The sequence below is a fragment of the Symphalangus syndactylus genome, chromosome 19 (assembly GCF_028878055.3).
Source record: "Symphalangus syndactylus isolate Jambi chromosome 19, NHGRI_mSymSyn1-v2.1_pri, whole genome shotgun sequence".
Lineage (NCBI taxonomy): Eukaryota > Metazoa > Chordata > Mammalia > Primates > Hylobatidae > Symphalangus > Symphalangus syndactylus.
In genome coordinates, this window is record NC_072434.2 from 75,721,628 (window position 1) to 75,744,774 (window position 23,147).

At 51.6% G+C, this 23,147-nt stretch overlaps 1 protein-coding gene across 7 annotated transcripts in view; it reads left to right on the plus strand.

Annotated features, from left to right (window-relative positions):
• TRIM67 (tripartite motif containing 67) overlaps nucleotides 1–22,479 on the plus strand; it is a 63,620-nt gene extending 41,141 nt beyond the window's left edge. For 2 of the 7 annotated variants that reach the window (XM_055234210.2, XM_055234212.2), the window contains 8 exons: nucleotides 475–597; nucleotides 1,575–1,685; nucleotides 2,808–2,967; nucleotides 5,370–5,515; nucleotides 8,222–8,360; nucleotides 10,522–10,825; nucleotides 14,689–14,851; nucleotides 16,244–22,479. In XM_055234210.2, coding sequence (XP_055090185.1) covers nucleotides 475–597; nucleotides 1,575–1,685; nucleotides 2,808–2,967; nucleotides 5,370–5,515; nucleotides 8,222–8,360; nucleotides 10,522–10,825; nucleotides 14,689–14,851; nucleotides 16,244–16,309 — 1,212 coding nt within the window. In that variant the 3' untranslated portion in view covers nucleotides 16,310–22,479. The remainder of the gene's footprint in view (nucleotides 1–474; nucleotides 598–1,574; nucleotides 1,686–2,807; nucleotides 2,968–5,369; nucleotides 5,516–8,221; nucleotides 8,361–10,521; nucleotides 10,826–14,688; nucleotides 14,852–16,243) is intronic. The other 5 variants (XM_055234211.2, XM_055234213.2, XM_055234214.2 and 2 more) reach the window with 5 other exon arrangements.
• Nucleotides 22,480–23,147: the final 668 nt, after the last annotated feature.

Below are 23,147 nucleotides of genomic sequence, written 5' to 3' on the forward strand. Positions count from 1 at the left end.
TCCATGTTGGTCAGGCTGGTCTCAAACTCCGGACCTCGGGTGATCCACCCGCCTTGGCCTCCCAAAGTTCTGGGATTACAGACGTGAGCCACCGTGCCGGGCCTGTTCTATTACTTTAAACACACATACACACACACACACACACACACACAATGTATGAGATTATGCTGTGAACAATGTGTATCCTGCCTTTTTTCTTTCTTAACAGTCTCTCATGAGCATTTTCCCATGGCATTAAAAATGCCCTATGAACAAGATTTGAATAACTACAGAATATTCTGCCATATGGCTGTGCTGAGATTCATAGTACCTGCCTTAATTCATATAAATATTGTCTCTAATTTAACAACATTATAGAGAAATCTAGGATGAACTTCTCTGAAATATATCTTTGTCTATAGCACTCACCAGATTTTAGCATCTTCCCCCCTAAAACTCTCTGCTTCTTCCCAACCAACCCCCGACCTCTGCCAGGAAAACGGACTGGACTACGAAGCCTGCCTGGTTGCTCAGTGTGATGCCCTTGTGGATGCTTTAACTCGTCAGAAAGCCAAGCTGCTCACCAAGGTGACTAAAGAGAGGGAACACAAGTTGAAGGTAGGTACCTGGGGGACTGACACATTGAATCCCTGCCACATCCTCTGCACCCAGCATGGGGTGGAGCACACAGTAGGCACTGGGTAAATATCAGCTAAGTGAGTGAATGAATGAGCTAATGAATGAATGAGGCAAGGAAGAGATGCACCAGCTGGTTCAGTTACATTCATGTGACCTGACAGAGACCAATCAATATGCCCTGCATCTTGAGGGTTTCAAGTCAGAAGTCCACCCTCTCCCTCCCTGTTTCTATCTAAGCGACTATTCTTGTTCTCATTTGCAGAGCAGAAGTGACCAATGACAGTGACTAGCCCTGACCCTATTCCTGTCTCCAGCTCTGTTCCCTTCTTCAGGTTCTCTCTGATATCTCATGTACTCAACAGTCAGCAATAACATACACAGCCAGTTCCCACCAAGGGAAGACGAGGCTCTCTCCTCACATCATGCTGAGTCCCTAACTCAGCCAGGCACCCATGAACTCTCTGAGTTGATGACGGGCTGTCACTGTCTGAGGAGCTCCATCTATTCTAGAGACATTTCATAACTGGACTAGAAAATATGACTGTCAAGAAAAGGAGAAATGCATGCTGGAGATGATCCCATGATTCATAAGTGAGGGGGCGAAGACCATCGCATTACCCAGGGCCCCTGAGAGGTCGGAAGCCAGCCAAGAAGCTGGTCACTGATTGTATGGAGAGTTCCAGGTTATGTTGTTTCTCTGCATGACTATCATGAGTTTAGAAAGGTTTCTGTGTTGGGTGTTGTAGCCCTGCTTGTTGGGAAGTGAGTCCACTTATCTCCCAGCAAAGAGGACACATGGAGCTTAGCAGCAGAACCGAGAGAGAAGCTGGTGCAAGGTGGTCCAGGCCAGCGCCGCCTCTTCCAGGCTGTATTGGCACTAGTTCTCTGACTCTCGCAGTGGCCTGCCTGCTCTTCCTCTCATGAGACAGTTACTTAGAGGAGTCTTTCCATTGCAGATGGTTTGGGACCAGATCAATCACTGCACATTGAAGCTGCGTCAGTCCACCGGACTGATGGAGTACTGCCTGGAGGTGATCAAGGAGAACGACCCCTCCGGGTTCTTACAGGTGAGCCTGCCCCTGGAAGACACCAGGTGGGCTTCCTCCAACTGCCCCACTGTTCCCCAAATCAGCCCAAGTTCTAGGCAAGATCGTTTCATGGCTTGAATTGAGTCGATTCTCCTTCGCTCAATGATTCCAGAAGACCTAGGCTCTCACCTTGGCTCTGACTCTCACTAGATGCACTAGATGTGACCTAATTTTGCAGCATGCATGAAATGAGGTGGCGAGATGATGTCATCTCTCGGGCTGAAATGCCTCACTGCAACATTTTCCTCACAAATGGGAAAGGACAGTCTTGCCAAACAAGCTGGACAGATTGCACCGGAAGAAGCAAGTAGCAGAATCCACATGGCCCATTATCTCAATGTGCAGAGTCCTGCAGGCCTGGCTGGTGACCAGCTGCCTACAGAGACAGTGCAATCTTCTCGAGGCCATCTCTCCTGCATTCAGGCTGACTCAGGGTCATAAGTATCTCTCAGGAACGTGGCAGTGATTCAGCCTCTGTCGGTGGGGAAAATGATGAATCCCTTTGATTATTTCGTAAGAAAGATACACAAGATCCTGGCTCAACAGGGACACGTCCAGATGTCTGATAAGCAGGACTTTCCAGCAAAGGGGAGCAGAACCATGGGTGTGATGCAGTCAAGTTTGGAGCAGAAGTTGCAGAACAACTCAGAGGAAACACACGGGCAGGGGGGCAGGGGCAGATGTGGGCTTCAAAACTTTAGGGGTGTGGAATATGCTTTCTTTAGACAATGGGGCAAACTGCTAGTATGTTTCACTTTGCAAAGTACTAGATCTAGGAAAACAGAACTAATGAAGGATGCATTTGTATATTTAAAAAGCATCTTGTATTTCTCAATAGTGTTTGCTACAATCTCTTTAAGCAGCAAGTGCTTCTTTTCATTTCATGTGATTATGAAATACGATTGAAACAATATTTCAACTCATTTTTAGACAGGCTGTGCTGGGTGGGCAGGAGTCATTTAATCTCTGCCATGGCTCGAGAGCACAGCCCTTTTCTGTCTCTGAGTCCCATAGAGACAAAGCCCCTACCTCTTCCTCACCCCTGGCTGCACAATTTTTCCTTTGCAAAGCAAAATTTTAAACGCTTTGCTCCCCTTTAAGATCTCAGATGCTCTGATCAAGCGCGTCCAGGTGTCTCAGGAGCAGTGGGTCAAAGGCGCCCTGGAGCCGAAAGTGTCTGCGGAGTTTGATCTGACTTTGGACAGCGAGCCGCTGCTGCAGGCCATCCACCAGCTGGACTTCATTCAGATGAAATGTAGGGGTGAGCCGTGGTTGGCCCCAGTTCAGTCAGTGCTTCTTTCAAAAGAGGCATGCAGTCTGAGGGGGCAGCTCGGTGCCATAGGGAGACCTGTGATGCACGGAGTGTGGCAGGGTGGGAGAGTAGGAACACCAGAGTCATGGACCTAGGTTCAAGTTCCAGCTCAGCCCCTGACAGCCATGGGGCTGGGGTGAGAAGCACCAGTCAGAATCTGAGGCTTCCCATTTGTGAAAAAACAATCATTTGTTCAACAACCATCATTTGTTCATTCAGAAGTGCTTGGGGAGTGTCTACCATGTGCCAGGCACTATTCCACGTGCTCAAGATGCAGTTGAACAAGTCTACCAACTCACAAGATTGGGCTTACACTCTCGAGAAGGCAATAGACACTAAACAAATGTATAATAGAATGTTGGATGGTGGCAGGTGCTATGAAGAGGAATCAGAGGAAGGGGCAGCAGTAGACGCCATGGGGTGAGATTTGAGGTGAGGAGGAGGAAGTGGTGGCACAGGAGGAGGAGGTGGAGGAGGTAGTCATGGAGGAGGAGGAGGAAGAGGTAGTGGAGGAGGAGGACATAGTGGAGGAGGAGAAGAAGGAGGAGGTAGAAAAGGAGGAGGTGGTGGCTGAGATAGTGGAGGAGGAGGAGGAGGTAATGGTGGAAGAGGAGATGGAGGAGGAGGAGGAAGAGGTAGCAGAGGAGGAGGAGGTAGTGGAGAAGGAGGAGGTAGAAGAGGAGGAGGTGGTGGCTGAGACAGTGGAGGAGGAGGAGGAAGTAATGGTGGAAGAGGAGATGGAGGAGGAGGAGGTGGAGGAGGTAGTGGTGGTGGTGGTGGTAGAGGAGGAGGAGGAGGAGGAGAAGAAGGAGGGAGAATAATCTAGGCGAAGAGTTTTGCAGGCAGCAGAGGGATAGCAAGTCCAAAGTCCCTGAGGCAAGAATCAGTTTTCTCTGTCCCAAGAGCAAGAAGGTCAGAGGTGAGAGCAGAATGAGCAAGGTGGGTTCAGAGACCCTAGGGGGTTAAGTAAAGTTTGCATAACTTGCCCCATTATGAAATCAGCAAATGCTGGCCAGTACCAGAGTCCTGCTCTGCATGCTGCCCCTCCACAGATGTCAAGGGAGGGGAAATAAAGCTCTTTGGTTTTTGTGGGCTGAGGGCCACACTTGCAGAATCTGTGAACTCAGGAAGTCCTTACCTGCAGAATTTGTGGCCATTTTAAACTAAAGAAGGAAGTCTCTCTCACATTGCCATGCTCACTCCCACACAGTTTGCACCTCCAGTAAGGTCTGGAAAGGCCGTTTGCCCCAGGTGTAAATGGCACGCAGTGCTGAGAAGCAGGAGGAGCCTGGCAGAGTGGAGGAGCTGCAGTGGAAGAGAGAGGTCCCCTTGGAAAGTGGGGGTGTGGAGGGGGGGACTTAGGGCCAGTCCAGATGCTGCGCCTAGCTGGATGTGGTCACTGGACTGGTCAGGGGTAACTGGACTGGATGGGGTCACTGACTGCTCAGGGTTCAGAGAGGAAGCGGGAGAGCAGAGTAACAGGGCCCAGGGGATGGAGCGAGGACTCCTACTGGCTCATTAACTGAGGGTGGGAGTCAGGCTGTGCTCAGCCGGTCCCGTGCCCGAATTCTTGGAACCAAATTGAAATATGTACTTTTAACAAAACCAGTGTTTCAATTTTCCCTTAAAAAAAAAAAAGGTCAAAGTGGACTCTATCGACTTTTAAAATCTCTTGAGCCTGAATAGAGCTAGCAAATTTGTAAACTTCTCCCACTCTCACCTTAATAGCACTTCTGATACAAGTGATTCAAATCCTTAGTTCTTTAGGTTGACTGTCCAATACTCAAGACTTGCTTCTGTTGCCTGGATCTTGTCCCCTGACCTTTTAAATGCTTCCAGCCAAAGGTTTAAAGGCATGTCCCCTCACCTTCCCAGTTCCAGGCATGATCTGCAGGCTGGCTGCCACTTAGCTGTGGGCCCTGCAGAGAGGATCCCTAGGGGCTTGTGCCACGCACAGGAGCACAGGGAGCCCAGACTCTGTTGGAACTGTTTATGGGTTCCTCATGAGTCTGAGTCAAAACCAGTGGTTCTCAGTGGGCAGATGGGAAAGAGGACATCCTTCCTTAGGGCCATAGGCTCAGAGGGGTGAGGCCATGTGCCACGGCCCCCTGAGATTCCAGGAAGGACAACCCCTAGGTTTGAGAAGTGCAGGTCACCTGTGCTTGGCTTCATCCCCAGCCCACCTGGAGACTGACTCCTTGGCGTCTGGGAGTGACTACAGGGTGGCCAGGGAGGGAATTTAGCCTGGCTGTCCTCCGGGGGCCAGGACCCCTGGCACAGGGTGGGGTGGGGGACCGGGCTGGGGCCCTCGGAGGGCTTCTTGCGCTAACTCGTGCGTGTCCCCCTCGCAGTGCCACCCGTCCCCCTACTGCAGCTGGAGAAATGCTGCACCCGTAACAACAGCGTCACGCTGGCCTGGAGGATGCCACCCTTCACCCACAGCCCCGTGGACGGTTACATCCTGGAGCTGGACGACGGCGCCGGGGGGCAGTTCCGGGTGAGGGCTTGCTGCTTATTTGGCGGGGGTTGAGGGTACAAATGCAGAGGCAGGAGTGGCTCCCACTGCCCCAAACTCTGGTTCAGCCCATGCGGACATTGTGTTGCCATCCTGAGGGGACGCTGGCCAAAAGGATAAGGAGGGCTGGCTAGCCTGGGCTCACGGAGATGGGGCTTCCCTCCCAAGGACTAAGTCTGGGAGGACTGACACAGGCGTGGGGCTGGAGGAGAACTCAGAGAAGGTGTTTCCTGCACCCACCTCCTTTTCCGTTTACCCCTAGCCCCTCACACAGCAACACATTCCCTCAACGGGTTTTATCACACCTTGTCTTGTCTGATCCTCTAATTATTTCACCCGGCTCTGTCTTTTCTTGGGAGGTATCATTTCTGGAGACGAGGAAGCATTGTCTGACCCTCATATACCTGGCAAGGTGCTGGGCATATAGAGGATGCTGGATAAATGGTTGTTGAATTGGGACAACATTCTACAGTCATGTCCCTGCTGATAGACTATCATGGGGGCATTAAAGGTTCTTAGTGAGCCAGAAATGCGTCTTCTACTCCCCCATCTGCTAGAGACCCTGGAGGAGGACTCCACCCTAAACCAGCCCTAATAGAGCACTACCTCGAGATTTCATTTCGTGACATTCAGGCAGACATGAATGCCAGGGAGCACAAACTCTGGGCCTTCTCAGATCTCCTGGTTCCTAGCCCAGAGAAGATTAAATAAACACTCATTCTAACAAACCAGTGCAATCATAACAACCCTCACATCTCTTCTCCTGGGAAGTTGCACCCATTTAACAAACCTTGCTGAAGGTCAACATTCCGTTAGTTTCTCTCAAAGAGATGTACATATGTGTCATTTTACTTTGTGTTTGAAAAATACAGGAATGTAAGAATTAGGGAAATAATTGCAGCACTTCCTTGGGAATTACTGAGTCCCATGTGAATATGGGCCAGTTAGGGAGATAAGATGAGGTAGCTCGAGCCAGGTCACTGAGTGCAGACCCCAGTCACTCCTGTTGTGCAAATGAGCCAAGAACTGAAAGAGCTCGTCCACCAGAAACCAAGAGGACAGCCAGTATTTTTGAAATGGGAAGAAAGAAAAGGCTGTTTGGAAATATTAAAAGAAGTAGCCACAGAGCTCAAAAATGGTCCCTCCTCTTTGAGACATGGCCACTAACAAAAGCTAGACCCAAGGGCTAGGGTTTATAAGGAAGAGGGTCTTATAGTGGGAAAAGTATGGATGTTGCATGTAGACAGACCTGGATTTGAGCTGTGGCTCCTATATGGATTAGCTGTGATCTTAGACCACATTATTTAATTAATAGAAAATAATGACATGAGAGAGGCAAAAGGCTATGCATTTTGGGGGTTGAATAGGACAAAGGTAACTTTGAAGAGAATGGGGAACAAGGTCAATCTTTAGAAAAGTATCTTTGGGGGCCAGGCACGGTGGCTCACACCTGTAATCCCAGCACTTTGGGAGGCCAAGGCGGGTGGATCACTTGAGGTCAGGAGTTTGAGACCAGCCTGGTCAACATGGTGAAACCTCATCTCTACTTAAAATACAAAAATTACCCGGGCATGGTGGCGGATGCCTGTTGTCCCAGCTACTCTGGGGGCTGAGGCACAAGGATCACTTGAACTTGGAAGGCAGAGATTGTAGTAAGTCAAGATCACACCACTGCACTCCAGCCTGGGTGACAGAGTGCAACTCTGTCTCAAGAAAAAGAAAAAGAAAAAAGAAAAAGAAAAGAAAGAAAGAAAAGAAAAGTATCTTTGGGGCCAGATGCAGAAATGTCTCACCCTTTGGAAAGACCAGGAAAACAGCAGCTCCAGGAGGGCTAAGGAGTGGAAGATGCCAGCCTCAGGGGTGGGAGGAGACAAAGGAGTGGATGTGCCCTGTGGCTCAATAGTCTTGTTGACCAGGTGGTAGACCTTGGCAGAGTCAGGATGTTCCTGGTCAGTATCCTGGCTGCTGCAGACCTGGGAAGCCTGCCTCACCAGGACCCCATCGCGCCTCACCGCCTCACAGGCAGAGGGGCTGGGCAGCCAGTAGTAAGGCATTCATGCCCAAGTTGGTCAAGTTCTGTGAGCCAGCCATGACTGAATGTAATTTCCCTTTTTAATAACTTCTATTTGGGTAAGTATTTTTTTAAAAAATTTTTTGGCTGGGCGTGGTAGCTCATGCCTGTAATCCCAGCACTTTGGGAGGCCAAGGCAGGAGGATCACCTAAGGTCAGGAGTTCGAGACCAGTCTGGCCAACATAGAGGGAAACCCCATCTCTACAAAAAAAAAAAATATATATATATATATATATATATATAAAATTAGCTGGGCATGGTGGTGCACGCTTGTAGTTCCAGCTACTTGGGAGGCTGAGGCAGGAGAATCACTTGAACTCGGGAGGCAGAGGTTGCGGTAAGCCAAGATCACGCCACTCCACCCCAGCCTGGCAACAGAGCAAGACTCTGTCCCTCAAAAAAATAAAAACAAAAATTGTTTAGCAATGGAGCCCTGCAGTGTTGCCCAAGCTGGACTCAAGCGGTGCTCCCACCTCAGCCTCCTGAGTAGCTGGGACTACAGGCCACCACACCTGGCATCAGCACTTTTAACGTCAATGTGTTTCCGGAAGCCATTTGCTAAGAGGAGTTTTCCAAATGCTAGAGGAGCCTGGTGAGCAGCATTGCTCTCTTTCAGGAAGTGTACGTCGGTAAGGAGACTTTGTGTACCATCGACGGTCTTCACTTCAACAGCACCTACAATGCCCGAGTCAAAGCTTTCAACTCTTCTGGTGTTGGGCCTTACAGTAAAACTGTCGTCCTGCAGACATCCGATGGTGAGCATCGGGATCTCTTAGTGGGAAGAACAGATTCATCATTTTATCCAGTGACAACCAGACAGCCACTTGCAGCAGCTATGATGACGGGGTGGGGGTGGGGGTGGTGCTGGGCACAGCTGGGTTCTCCAAGGGCGTGCCCTTCTGGGACCATAGGCGGGCTCCCAAAGGACAAAGATTGACTCCTAGGGCCAACCCACATTTCATCCCGTGGACCAGGGGAAAGGATGAGCTGCTGAAGATGGAGGAGGGAGGAAGTGCAGGGCTGGAGGGGCCGGTTGAGGTGCATACGCCTCACCCGGCTCTGCACACACAGCTCCTTGCTGGACCCACGTGGCCTACAAGCCACGAAAGAAACATTCATTTACCCTATTGTGCTGGACTAAATGTGAAGTAGCTGAGGGAGGCTAAACTTCTCCCACTTCTCAAGGGCCGAGGAGTGAGTAGGACAGTCCCAGACAAGAAAACTCCACGATAGATGCAGTGGGCCCACACCAGTCCCTACATTTGAGCCTTTCTCACAGCGGAAAAGCGCCCTTTAATCCCCAGCATCAGAGCTCACATCCAGTGGCTTATACACCTACCTGCAGCCTTTTAGGTCTTGGGCAACAACAGCATGTTGATATTAATTCAGTGGAATTTTGATCATCTGAGGTCTTAGCAGGGAGCGATGAGAGAAATAGGAATCACATTCCAAAGAGAGTTCTGCTCCCCCAGGCGTGGCCCAGCCCAGGCTACAGAGGCAGTTTCCAGCTCCCACCGCCTCCAAGAAGAGGACAAATCCCGCATTCATTGTTATCGTTTAGTCCAGTCCACACGTCCTCTGACTGCCACAGCTGGATGGTCTCCTAGAGGCAGGGAGGAGTAGGAGCAGGAGCAGATGCTGGTGTCAAAAGGCCCAGCCAGGGACACTTTTCTGAAAATGGTGCCACCTGCAGATTCACTTTGTACACCCCTGGAGGAGAGCTCGCTAGCTTCTGCCTCTAGACTCTCCTGCCTGGAGATGAGCGGTCCTTGCCCTGTGCATTGTGGTCATGACTTTAGAGTAAGGGCCTCACTTCTGACAACCTGGGGGGTTGGGGAGCAAAAGGGGGCACCACCTGATGGGCTGCAAAATGGAGAATTGAGCTGTGTGATTTTGGCCACATCGCTTCACCTCTCTGTGTCTCAAATCTCCTACCCACGAGGGGGCTCATCAATATCTATTTCCTCCTGTACTTTTTTTTTTTTTTTTTTGAGACGAAGTCCCACTCTGCTTCCCAGGCTGGAGTGCAATGGCGCAATCTTGGCTCACTGCAACCTCTGCCACCCTGTTCAAGTGATTGTCCTGCCTCAGCCTCCTGAGTAGCTGGGACTACAGGTGCCCGCCGCCATGTCCAGTGAATTTTTTTTTTTTTTTAGACGGAGTCTCGCTGTGTCGCCCAGGCTGGAGCGCAGTGGCGTGATCTTGGCTCACTGCAAGCTCTGCCTCCCGGGTTCACACCATTCTCCTGCCTCAGCCTCCCGAGTAGCTGGGACTACAGGTGCCCGCCACCACGCCCGGCTAATTTTTTTGTATTTTTAGTAGAGACGGGGTTTCACTGTGTTAGCCAGGATGGTCTCAATCTCCTGTCCTCGTGATCCTCCCGCCTCAGCCTCCCAAAGTGCTGGGATTACAGGTGTGAGCCACCACGCCCGGCCGCGAATTTTTGTATTTTTAGTAGAGATGGAGTTTCACCATGCTGGCCACGCTGGTCTCAAACCCCTGACCTGAGGTGATCCACCCACCTCAGCTTCCCAAAGTGCTGGGATTACAGGCGTGGACCACTGCACCCAGACTATTTCCTCCTGTACTTCTAACTGTGAGCGTTTGGAAGGGCTTTAGAAACCAAGACCAGGAAATGCATCTAGATTTGAGGCTTTGAGGCCTGAAAATCCTTGGCAAGGCCGGGCTCGTAGGGCTGGCAACTTGGGTGAACACAGAGCAGGGAGTGTGTGTGAGTGTGTGCATGTGTGTACATTTGTGTGTGTGCACGTGTGTGGTGATCATACAGGAAAGACCCTTCACTTCTGGGTGCCGACTTTCTAACAGAAGCGAGTGTGTTTGTGTCTCTGAGCCGGTTACGAACTACCAGCAAACTCCATCCCCTGACCCTGCTCCTCTCACCTCCCTCCTTTTTAGTGGCCTGGTTCACGTTTGACCCCAACTCTGGGCATCGGGACATCATTTTATCTAACGACAACCAGACGGCCACCTGCAGCAGCTATGATGACCGGGTGGTGCTGGGCACAGCTGCATTCTCCAAGGGCGTGCACTACTGGGAGCTGCACGTGGACCGGTACGACAACCACCCAGACCCCGCCTTCGGGGTGGCCAGGGCCAGCGTGGTCAAGGACATGATGCTGGGCAAGGATGACAAGGCCTGGGCCATGTATGTGGACAACAACCGCAGCTGGTTCATGCACTGCAACTCCCACACCAACAGGTGCGATTGGGCCCCCTCCTGCCTCCTGTGGACATGGGTTGTTTGGGAACGAGGGTCCTGAAGACCAGTGTCCCTTCTGCTGTCCCTAAAGCCAGCAGGAATTGGGAGGAGGTATTTTCAGCCACTTTGGTCTCCATTTTCTAGCAGGCTTTGACTCTGCCCACGTAGAACTGGCCTGCAGCCCAGATAAGGGTATGTTATGGTGACTCTCACAGCACCCGCACAGATGGGTCTCCCAAGTTACCCAGCGGGCCACACAGTGGTCCTCTGCTGGGATATGGAGCTCGTAGTTTTCTTTCTGGTCCGGCTTCACTTTCCTTTTCAACTGTCAACCCAAGCTTGAGTCACTGTAGGGTGTTAATGGGCACCACTGGGGCTGGTGTCCTCACAGCTGTGACCGGGTCATTGCCACTAACTTGCCTGCAGTGATCCTAGCCACAGCCCTGGTCTCATGTGGGCTTGAGCCTCGGCAGGGCTGGGCCCTTGACAGGGCAGTAGCAGAGGGCATGGCCGGGGTGCTCACTACCAATGAGTCTGCCAAGGGTGCCCACAGCTGTGGCTTTGCCCTGAGACTGGCCCCGGGAATAGGGTCACCAGCATGGACACAGGAGACTCAGGTCCCGGCCTGTGAAACTACTGGGGCCTCTGTTAGGAGGGCAGACGGGGATGGGTCCACCAGGGCTGCCCCTGAGGTCGGGGCTTCTCCAGGGTGCCTTGGTCTCTCTCCTCAGACACAGAGAAGGCAGTGCCCCCCCCAACACACCTGCACCATAGCTCTGGACTCTTTCTCCTCTCCCAGGGATTTTGTGCTCACACCTGGCCAGCATGTGGGGATGGACATAGGGGTGAAGAATCCCCAAGGCCAGAAATGGAGAGTTGCAAGTTGCAGCCACCTGAAGCCACCTCCTTGCTATGGAGACTTGCTCCTGGTCTGCTAAGGGCCGTCTCCCCAGCAGGAAGGGGTGAGGAACTTCAAGAGCTGACCTTGGCTTCGCTGGGCCCCAGCCCCAAGCAAAATTGACCTGGAGGCTCTCAGTGCTCTGGGCCCACCTGCAGCTCCTATAACAGCCCCTGGGGCACCTTCCCGCAAAGGAAGGACCAGCTTCTTCTTTCTCAGGGAAGCCACGTCTAATCTGGGCTAGGGACTTGCCTGAGGGCCCTCAGGACCCCGTCTGCTTGCCTGTTTGCTTGTAGGCAGGGCCCCTTCTCTCCTGAGTCCCGGGGAAGAGGCAGGCAGCTCTGTCCCTCTGCCCGGACCCTGCAGGCTGGCCATTCTCCCTCCCACCCACAAGAGTGGCCAAGTCCAGGCCCATCAGCTCCGTCTCTGCTTGCTTAAGCCAAACTGGCACCCAGATACCCTGTTTGCTGGCAGGAGTAATAACAAGAAGCATTTATCAAGCCCTTACTTGTGCTCAATGCTGTAGGAAGCACTCAATGTATCTGAGCTCATTTAATCCTTGCAAAAGTACTATTATTGTTGCCATTTTACAGATTATAAAACTGGGGCTTAGGCTGGAATGGTGGCTCGAACCTGCAATCCCAGCACTTAAGGAGGCCAAGGCAGAAGGATTCCTTGAGCCCAGGAGTTTGAGACCAGCCTGGGCAACTTAGTGAGACCCTGTCTCTATAAATAATAGTAATTTTAAAAATTAGCCAGGCATGGTGCTGTGTACCTGTAGTTCCAGCTACTTGGGAGGCTGAGGCAGGAGGATCACTTGAGCCCAGGAGTTTAAGACCAGCCTGGGCAACATAGTGAGACCCTCCTCTCTGCAAAAAAAAAATTAAAAAGCCTGGGCTTAGGAAGGTCAGACAATGGCTCAGGTCACGTGGCCAGTTGATACTGTCAGGGTTGAGCCCAGGACCCTAGCCTTGGTTTGTGTGGTGCAGACTCCCCAGCTCTCCCGGCCATTGGCCACCACACCCCTCCCAAGGGCTGCGGAGCACTTCTTGGGCCTTTGCTGTCTTTGACGGCCCCTTGGTGCCACCTCAGTAAGAAAAGCAGAAGGGAAGTGGGGTCATGAGAAGGTAGAGAGAATCTGCCCCTGTCTGCATGTCCTCCCACCCTCGGATGTGGATCAGGTAGGGTAAGCGCTGTCTGGGAGGAAGCCGAGGCAGCCGGGAAGTTGGACCCCAGTGCTGACTGGGCCTGAGGCTTTGCTTAGGTCGGACTCATTCCTGCACTTCCCGTGGGTCACTATCGCCACCCGATGGTCAGTGTCCAAATAGCACCAACAGTGCACTTTTAGTTCCCTTCTCCTACCTGCCGGATCCCGCCCCGGGCACCCTCGGGGAAACCCTGCCCTCTCCGGAAACACCAGTCTGGGCCGCCCACCAAGTCCTCCTCGGGACTTCCTGTCGTGAATCCTTCTCACTGCTCACCTTCCCTCTGCCCTACCAGCAGCGTCCAGTAGATCAACTCATTCTCAATCTGGAAGGACAAACATGGTTTTCTTAGCAGAGTGGCGCTGCTAAGGTTAAGGCTAAGACCTCAGCCCTGAGTGGGTGCGATGGCTCAAACCTGTCATCTCAGCTACTCAGGAGGCTGAGGCAGGAGGATCCCTTGAGCCCAGGAGTCCAAGACCAGCCTGGGCAACATAGTGAGGCCCTCATCTCTATAAAATATTTTGAAAATTAGCCGGGCATGGTGTGTGCCCGTAGTCCCAGCTATTCTGAAGGCTGAGGTGGGAGGATCCATTGAGCGCAAGGGTTCCAGGCAACAGTGAGCCATGATTGCACCACTGCCTGGGCCACAGGGAGAAACAGCCACTCAAAAACAGTAAACCACCTCAGGGAAGGGAAGGAGAGTCTGCAGGATTTGGCCCATGGGAGAAGACGTGGTCAGCCAAGCCCCCCTTGGGAGCATGTTCCTTACTTTTATTATAGATTCACTTCCACCAAGTGGATGTGAATTCTTACCACCTACGAAGTACGACATTGCCAACACTGATCAAGAGCACAATGGACATTCTCAGCGTTCCGCTATTGGTCACCTGTGGGATGGTGACTCCAACAGAGGATTGCAACTTCAGCACCCCTCTGCCTGCCATACGCTGCTTTTTGAGGGACCCTAGGATGTTTCTGGGAAGATGAGCCAATGTAGGGTGGGGGCCTTTCAAAATTTCCTGAAGGCCTGGATGTCCACATCTTCATCGACCTCAGCATCCTCACTTGCCTAAAACAGAAAAGGGCACCAAGTCAGTTATTTTCTTTGGCAGGAAAAGGTCCCTTTCTTACCCATTCTCCATGCTCCACAGTTTCAAATGGGACCTTCTCATCAAAACCCGAATTTTCTAGTGTGCAGATCCCAGATGCTGTCAGAAAGAGGGGATTGAACAGCCTGGGGTGTTCCTCTAGGGGAGTCTTCATCATGGCCTGTTAACAAAGTGTGCCCACTGTGAGAGAAAGCTCATGTGCCCAGGAGAGCACCCCACCACCACCTTGGGGGCTATGTTTAAGTGAGGTTGTTCCCAGCATCCTATATATAATTTTCTTGGCTGGGTATGGTGGCTCATGCCTGTAACCCCAGCACTTTGGGAGTCCAAAATGGGAAGATCGCTTGAGCCTAGGAGTTCAAGACCAGCCTGGGTAACATAGTGAGACTCCTATCTCTACAAAAAACACAAACAAAAATTAGCTGGGTCTCATGTCATGCGCCTGTAGTCCCAGCTACTCGGGAGGCTAGGGTGGGAGGATCCCTTGAGCCTGGGAGGGCGAGGCTGTTGTGCACCGAGATGGCGTCACTGCACTCCAGCCTAGGTGACAGAGTGAGACAGTGTCTCTAAATAAGTAAATAATTCTCCTGAGTTATCACCTACATCCCAGGCTGGGTGTGGTGATGGTCTTCCTGGGGACTCTCTTCCCAGGACGGAAGGCGGCGTGTGCAAGGGGGCCACCGTGGGCGTGCTGCTGGATCTGAATAAGCATACCCTCACCTTCTTCATCAACGGGCAGCAGCAGGGCCCCACAGCCTTCAGCCACGTGGATGGGGTCTTCATGCCAGCCCTCAGCCTCAACCGCAATGTGCAGGTACACACCTCCCCGGGGCCGGACCTGGTCTGGATGCTCCCCACTGTTTGCCACAGGTCTCTGCATTGCCTTTGGGCAGAGTGGGCCATAAAGAAGCTGACCACAGAGCCTTCCCAGATAGAGCTTATCAGCTGGCCTGCCTTGGACATTTCCTGGAAGCACTCCATTCTGACTTGTTCACTTGAGACACCCAGGGGCCCTAAGGTGGCAGCTTCTGGAGACACAGACCTCAGGACTGAGCTCAGTCCCTGGGGAGTGCTGGTAGCTCAGGAGGCCTGAAACAGAGAGACAAGAATGAGAGCCCAGGAGGGTGTGAGGAAGGGAGAAACACGGAGGTGCCATCCTTCGTCTTAGTAGAGTCCTCCTCCCCTTGGGATGGAGAGTTGGAGTGCAGGGAGGCAAGGTCCTGTTTTGTGGCCCCGAATATTGAGGAGTCTACATCAATCCCTGATTGATTGATTCGATCCTCTACTCATTTGCAAAAGGGATTTGTGGCAACCTAAAAGATGGGCTTATGGCCGGGCACGGTGGCTTACGCCTGTAATCCCAGCACTTTGGGAGACCAAGGGGGGCGGATCACGAGGTCAGGAGATCGAGACCATCCTGGCTAACACGGTGAAACCCCGTCTCTACTAAAAATACAAAAAAAAAAAAAAAAAATAGCCAGGCATGGTGGCGGGTGCCTGTAGTCCCAGCTACTCGGGAGGCTGAGGCAGGAGAATGGTGTGAACCCGGGAGGCGGAGCTTCCAGTGAGCCGAGATCGCACCACTGCACTCCAGCCTGGGTGACAGAGCGAGACTCCGTCTCAAAAAAAAAAAAAAAAAAAAGATAGGCTTGGCCCGGCATGGTGGCTCATGCCTGTAACTCCAGTACTTTGGGAGGCCATGGCAGGGGAATCGCTTGAGCCCAGAAGTTTGAGACCATCTGGGGAACTAGCAAGGCACCATCTCTACCAATGAACAAATAAGCTTTTTTTAATCCAAAAAATAAAAGGTTGGCTATAATTCCTCACAGTTAATAGAATGGGTTTAATAGGAAAGGAAAGAAGGTCATGGCTAGAAAGTAGACACAAATATGTAACCACGGGAGCCAGTGCATGAGAGCCGTGCTCCTGTGACAGCGTCTACTTTGCCCAGCTCTGGCAGCTCTGGCAAAATGAGGAGCCAGTCAGTTGGGTGATTCTTATTATGAGGAAAGAGGTGCAAACCAACATAGCCTTTAATTAGGGATATTGGGGGACGTAATTGTCAACAGTCTACAGCAGCCCTGAGCTGTTGCATGGATGGCCCTGGAGCCAGCAGGGGATCCTGCCGGTGTCTGCGGTGCTGTCACAGCACTCAGGGTCCTTGCAGCAGCCTCTCCCACCCTCACTTCCCCTGTCTTCTTTTCAGGTCACCCTGCACACAGGATTGGAAGTGCCGACTAACCTGGGGCGGCCAAAGCTGTCAGGCAATTAGCCCCACTCCAGCTGGGCACTGCACCTGTGACAGTGACATTCACAGGCAAAACGCCCACCATTCTCACTAAGCTCAAATAACCCACAAAAGCAGGATACGCAAGTCATGGGTGCAACCTGGCAGCATGGAGTGTCACAGAAACACATTTTCTTGGGGACGCAGGGAATGGGTCCACGGGCCGTGCTCACAGCTGCCACTGTCAGTGGCAAAGGCAGGTACGTGTGTCACCCTCATTCCACCTAGACATTACGAACACTCCCCAAGAAGGACCTTTCTCAAGGGAGTCAGCATGCGGGCTTCATGTCTATGTTTCCTGCCATCTGTTTTCAAAGCTTGTCTTTTTTTGGAGGGAGAGGAAGGTAGACTTTGAGACTGGCCTCCTGAGAGCGGCAGTCAGGAGCTGCGCTGTAATCCCATGCCCCGGGTGTTGGCCCTCCGTGGGGACCCCGCCTCCTCAGAGTCCCGAAGATTGCAGATTCTCATCATGCTGAGAAAGTTATCTTCTAGCTTCTTGGTCCTAGAGTCTTTAGTAGCACCTGCCACTTGCAGACCCAATGCAGGATTGATAGAAAGGGACATTAATCATTCATGCTTGACTTTTGCCTCTCTCACTGAAGTGTTGAGAGCCTTTCAAAATGGCTTCCTTTATTAATCAGCCAATTGTGTTCTCTCTCTCTCTCTTTTCCTCCTTCCTTCATTTCTTCTCCCTCCCTCCTTCTCTCTCTCTCTCTTCTCTCTCTCCTTCCCTCCCTCCTTTGCTCTCTCTTTCTTCCTTTCCTCCTTCTCTCTCTTATTTTCCTCCATCCCTGCCTCTTTCTTCCCTCTTTCCCTCTCTTTCCCTCCCTCCTTCTCTCTCTCTCTCTCTCACACACACACACACACACACACACTCGGCTCCACCAATTTTAGAATGGCAGTCTACTAAAATTAATTCACGCAGTTCTTAGTTCTTAAATCCACGTGAAAACACAAGAATTTTAACTATGTCGTAAGTATTTGCCTGTTGGTGGCTCCTTTCTGAAACTGGCAGCCCAAGAAGTTAATTGAAAATGCATCCAGATTGCTCTTCTGAGCTGAACCACTCTCAGACTCATAAGCATTTAAGATGGGAGACCCTGGGAAAGCCTGTCCTAGTCAGTCCACCCTATTGTCATTATGAAAGCATCATGAACACAAGTGGCCCCTGTGGCAGGCCGGCACAGCTCTGCCCTGATGTGGTTGGCGGGATCTCTGGGGAAGGCAGAAATAGAAGGGCAGTATCAGGTACCTCGTCTCCCAGCTTCCTACTGTAAGACTGGGTGTGCCGAGTCTGACTTGCCAGGGTGGGACTCTGGAAACACCAGGCTTCTCCCTTGAGATCCACATTGATTCATCCACACCTCTCAGAGACAGCTCACGGCAGGGGTTCTGAGCCTGCCAGGCTCTTGTTCCCAGGGAACCCTTCCTCTCCTCCCTCCTCTCATCTTCCCAGTCACCTGCCACCTCCAGCTCCACCTGGTAGTAGCATTTCTCTCTCCTTTTAAAAAGAATATATTTTGTCAAGCATTTTATTTCTGAGGCTGAGAAGTGACTTGTCAATTTGCTGGACTGGATTTTTATAAAACTCGCCTCATTCACCGGCACCAACTGTGCGTCCTTGGTTCTGCCTTCCTGTTCAGACACCACGCCTGCTTTCTGAGTAAGTGCCTGCCAGAGCCATGCAGGTACCCCCCCCCCCCCGCCTCCACTCAGCAGGCCCGACAATCCTACCTCAAAGCTCATGCTCTTGGTCTGCAAGGCTGCTTGGTCTGCGGTCTCTGCAGATGTGGCTGGCAAGGCCAGCTGCCCCGTCTCCAGGAGCTGCTCGGTGCTGTGTTGCAGTCTCTGCTGCAAAGCCTGGGAGCTATCTGCTTCGTGGAAGTCTAGGTCTTGCCTCTTCCTTGTCATCTCACCAAGCGGTTTCTGGCTCTCCTCCTCCCATCCCAGAGCCCCGTCCAGAGCCCTTGGTGGTAACACACAAGACCTGGGACCCTGTGTCCTTGCCCGCACCGCTGCCTCTGTCTCCCATATCCCTGCAGCTTCATCCTTAGCCATAGCTCTGGGTGGCCTTGGCTTGGAGCATGGAGAAGATCCTTAAAGATTGAGGATGAAGAGGAGCCACCACTTTCCTGGGGCCAAGGAAGCTGTCAGCTTTGGGAAGTGTCTAGCTCTCTTCTGAAAACAAACAGGCCTGAACCCTGCCCCCGGAATGAGATCGGGCTACGCAGGGCTGCCTGGTGACAGCAGCTTCTCACAGGGGATCCCCGGGGAAGGCTGTGGAGCCTCCACCATCACCACAGCCCAGGTCACCAGGTAGCCCCAGCTCAGTGGAAGAATCGCCCATCATTGGAGCACGAGCTGCCTGGGGCTACCCTGAACCTAACCCCTTTGAGGGAGCAGCATCCAGGTCAGGAGAGAAGTGGAAAGTGCAGGAGGGAAATGCCCACAAATTCAGTGGCCTCTTTCAGAAAAAAATTCCCTGAAGTCCAGAGAGGTGCAGCCAGGACTCCCTCCTCCCCACTGCCACCCTGAGCTTGGGGGCTGGGAATCTCCCTTTTCTGACTCCTCCAGGAGCCCAGAAGCAATACGGCCGATGCCAGGGACAGTATCTAGCTCTCCTTCACAGACACCTCTCCTGTCTTCAGCACAAAACACCTTCAGTGTTCTGACTTCAAAGAGAAGGGCAGGTCCGTGCCACACGCTTGTGTTTTTGAGGGATCAGAAAAGTGAAGAAGGAACTTATCAATTCCTCACGGCCAGGAAGGTCCCGGGTTTCAGAGTAGAGATGACAGACAGGTCATGGAATTCTCATCCACCATCAAATTCCATAACACGTTACATCATGGTGGCACATTTGTACATATATATAAATGATATCAAGATGAGGCTTTTGTTGGGCTGGCTGAGGAGTAACTTGGTGTAAATCTATCCAGCAGTTTCAGTGAAAAAGGAATTCAAAGTAGTTTAAAAATGTCGAGTTCCATTGCATTGTAAATAGTGCCTCTGTAATGTGGTTCTGCAGTTGTTCTTTGCTAGTGAGCAAGTTTGGTCAAAGTGTATGCCTTTTCCTTTTAAAATTAATCTCTTCCGAAAATATCCACTAGCACCTCACTGCATACATAGCATCCCAGCTCCTAATTCAAAGCAGGGGAAGGTATTTCCCCAAAGCCTGCTTTTCCCCTCTCTGTTCTCCTTGGGAAAATAATGATTCCAATTAAAGAGGACACCAGTAATACTGACCCACAAGGTAACTGACCTAAAAACTATAAAACTGTATATAGTTCCAGGCTGCATCTTCAGCCTGATGTGTATTTTGTAGTTGCAACAGCACCCGAGGTGCCCTATGGCCCACCAAGTTTGAGGAGGGCGGTGCTTTCCGGACTGAGCCTGGGCAGGCACTGTGGAGCTCACCAAGAGAGCTGGGGGCAGGCCCACCCTCCTCTTTGCGCCCTTTCTCTCCCTCTTGGTGCCCCTGCCCTCCGCCCCACCACAGCACTCTCAGGAAAGGATCAGAATGCAGGATCTTTGTGTATTTCTTCCAGGGATATTTGCATTTAAGCCTTAATTCTCATTGCAAGCGAAAGGCTTGGTCCCCTGGGCAGGCACGTTTCAGCACCGGTGGGCAGCTGGTTCAGTGTCAAGGAGGCTGCTGCTGGTCCCATGGCCACCTGCTGGCTGTGAGGTAGTGAGGGAGGGTCAATCCTTAGGGGGAGTCAACATGTGAATGCTAAAGAACACTGCTGCACAGCCTGTGGGGTGGCGCCAGGGTTTCTCAACCTCTACTGACATTTTGTGGTAGGTCCTGTACTCTGTAGGATGTTTAGCAACATGCCTGGTATCTACCCATCATCTGCCAGTAGCAACCCCCAGGTTAGATGTGACAACCAAAAGTATCTGTAGACATTACTAGATATCTCCTGGGGGCCTCCACAAGTTGAGAACCACCAGGTTATGCCAGTGGTTTGTCATGCGTGGATCTGCAGAGGGACTGTGGCGCTCCGGCTGCATTGTTCCATAGAAAGCCTATATGTGACAAAGCTGCCGGCCTTTATCTTGATACCCAAGCCCAGGATTTTCCATGCGTCTTCAGGGGGCAGGTAGGGGAAAATGGGGTGAGCCACCTCCAACAGATGCCAACCTGTTGGGTCTCGAATTTTTATTCAGTGAAGATGCCCCCTGCCCACTCCCCACTTCCTACAAAGCAAAACTCGTTACCTTTGTTTTCCTTGGCCACATTTTACTGGAAGCAACAGGAACTTCTTAACGGGTTTGTGGCCCTCAGTTGGTTTTTTAAAAAATCTAACAGATGTTACTGGCAAATATTCAAGATGGTGATGCTGGAAAATTTCAGGACTTTTCTTTTGCAAGTGAGCCAGTAGCTGCATTTGTTGACTGCATTCTTTGGCAGTTCCTCCCGGAAGATCAAAGGACCCTGTATCTTTAACCGTATCTAGGCTGTAAAAATATGAGGGCAGGTTTCAGGCAGGATGTATTGATCAGACACCAAGTTCAGCCATCAGTTACTTCCCTCTTTTAACCTGGCTTTAATAGTGATTCATGGTATGAGTGGGGGCCAATCTCTTATCCTTTCTGTGCCTCAGTATCCCCACCTGAAATGGGACTAGTCATACTAACCTACCTCCTCTGGTGTATTGTGAGGATTATATAATAACATTTTTAAAGAAAGAAAGTGCAGTCTTTCATCTCTGGCATCTAAGCTAATGATTCCCATTCAGTGAATCAAACCTTGGAGCGGGGGTTCCAGTGTTCTCTGACCAGTGTCTTCCATCCAAGCCTCCTTGTGACCAGGGCAAGGAGCTGCCTGGCCTCCAGCGGGTAAAATAGACCTTTAAGACAGGTTTCCTATGACCATAGAAAGTAACACCCCATATGTTTCCATTCCTGGCGAGGCCTGTTTGAACGGCGCTCTGTGTGAGTGCTGTGAACAGGCTGCCTGTCAGCAGTCTCACTGGGAGGCCTCAAGGCCTCTGTGTGCAGAAGCCCCTTTAAACCAAGGAAGGACACTAACCCAGGCCTCTGCCTTCTTTGTTACCTAAGTTCTGGTATCTAAGGGGTCTCTCGATTCATAGCTTGTCTCCTTTGTTTCGAGGGGTCTCTGCAGTGTGAGTGGGTTTGAAATCCAGTGTGGATAGCGCGAAGAGATGCAACTGAGCCGAAATTTTGAAGGCTGGTTGGGCTAGTGGGTCATCATTCACTTTCAGATGACTGATAACCACTGGGACTGCTGGGGCTTCACCAGCACGAGCTATGCAGGTTGGGGGAGGCCCTGGCTTTTTCAGTGATTGACGTTGACATCAATCAGGAGCTGGGAGTTGAGACCTCCAGGGAAGTCTCTTCTGGAGCCATCGCATTTCTCTCAAGGAGATCAGTCCTGGGGAAGGCCTAGGGATTTGTGGGCTGGTGATGCGGGCACTGCAGACCAGGCCAGGCCCTCGGGTAAGGCTCTGAGGAGAGGCCAAAACCAGGCTTCAGGTTCGGGAAGGTGACTGCTTGCAACTGCAGTAGCAGGAACGTGTCAGGTGCTTACTGGGTGAGACCCAGCCCGGGAAGCCTCTCCAACTCCTCCTGGCCCTGGAAACCAGACATCCAGAGCCCCAGGCTTTCTCGGCACCCAGAGGAAGTGGGGAGCGGGCAAAGCAGAAAACGTTCAATGCATGATGTAGGATTGCTGCCTCGGCACTAAGCTGTTGTATTAAGCATGAGAGGTGTTTGTTTAACGTTGGCAAAGGGATTTAACAAGAAACAAAAAGCTTTGTGTCCTTGTTTTGACCATTAACAGAACTTCCATTTTCTTGCCTTTCTTTATCCCCATTTCTCCTCCTCCCTCCCCTTCCCCCATCGCACCCACTTTCGGTCACTCATTGTTGGTATTTGGTGGCAGCTCTTGGTCCTGTTGCTGTGGATGTTCCACTGAAAACACAGGGGGTAGGGGGGTGGTAAGGAAAGCAACTTTTTTCTAATTTTTGTATTGGTATCCACAAGCGTTTGTATTTTTTGAATTGCAAACACTGTGTTTTCTGGTCTTTGGGGGTTGGTTGAACTTTCTGTATTACCTTTTTGGAAAACCTGAGTTTTACCACAGTCTTAAGCAGATTTGAAATAAATTCTTTTGACACTGCCAACAACAGAAAGACAAGGTGTGGTCTGTAATTCCTGCTCTGCAGTCAGGTCTGCCTTTTTCCCAACTGGCCCTGACTGCCCACCAGACAGGACAGAGGCTACAGGAGGGGGGGCCACATGGTCTCTTCCCCAGTGGGGCTGGGCATTACTAAGTAGCAGGGTCAATATGGTTCTGCTTCGCGTGCCCAGGAAATCTCAGGGTGATTACACATGACTCTAAACTAGGCTGGGTGCTGTGGCTCACGCCTGTAATCCCAGAACTTTGGGAGGCCAAGGCAGGCAGATCACTTGAGGCCAGGAGTTTGAGACCAGCCTGGGCAACATGGTGAAACTCCGTCTCTGGCCGGGCACGGTGGCTCACGCTTGTAATCCCAGCACTTTGGGAGGCCGAGGCGGGCGGATCACGAGGTCAGGAGATCGAGACCATGGTGAAACCCCGTCTCTACTAAAAATACAAAAAATTAGCCGGGCGTGGTGGCGGGCGCCTGTAGTCCCAGCTACTCGGAGAGGCTGAGGCAGGAGAATGGCGTGAACCCGGGAGGCGGAGCTTGCAGTGAGCCGAGATCGCGCCACTGCACTCCAGCCTGGGCGACAGAGCAAGACTCTGTCTCAAAAAAAAAAAAAAAAAAAAAAAAAAAAAAGAAACTCCGTCTCTACCAAAAATACAAAAATTAGCCAC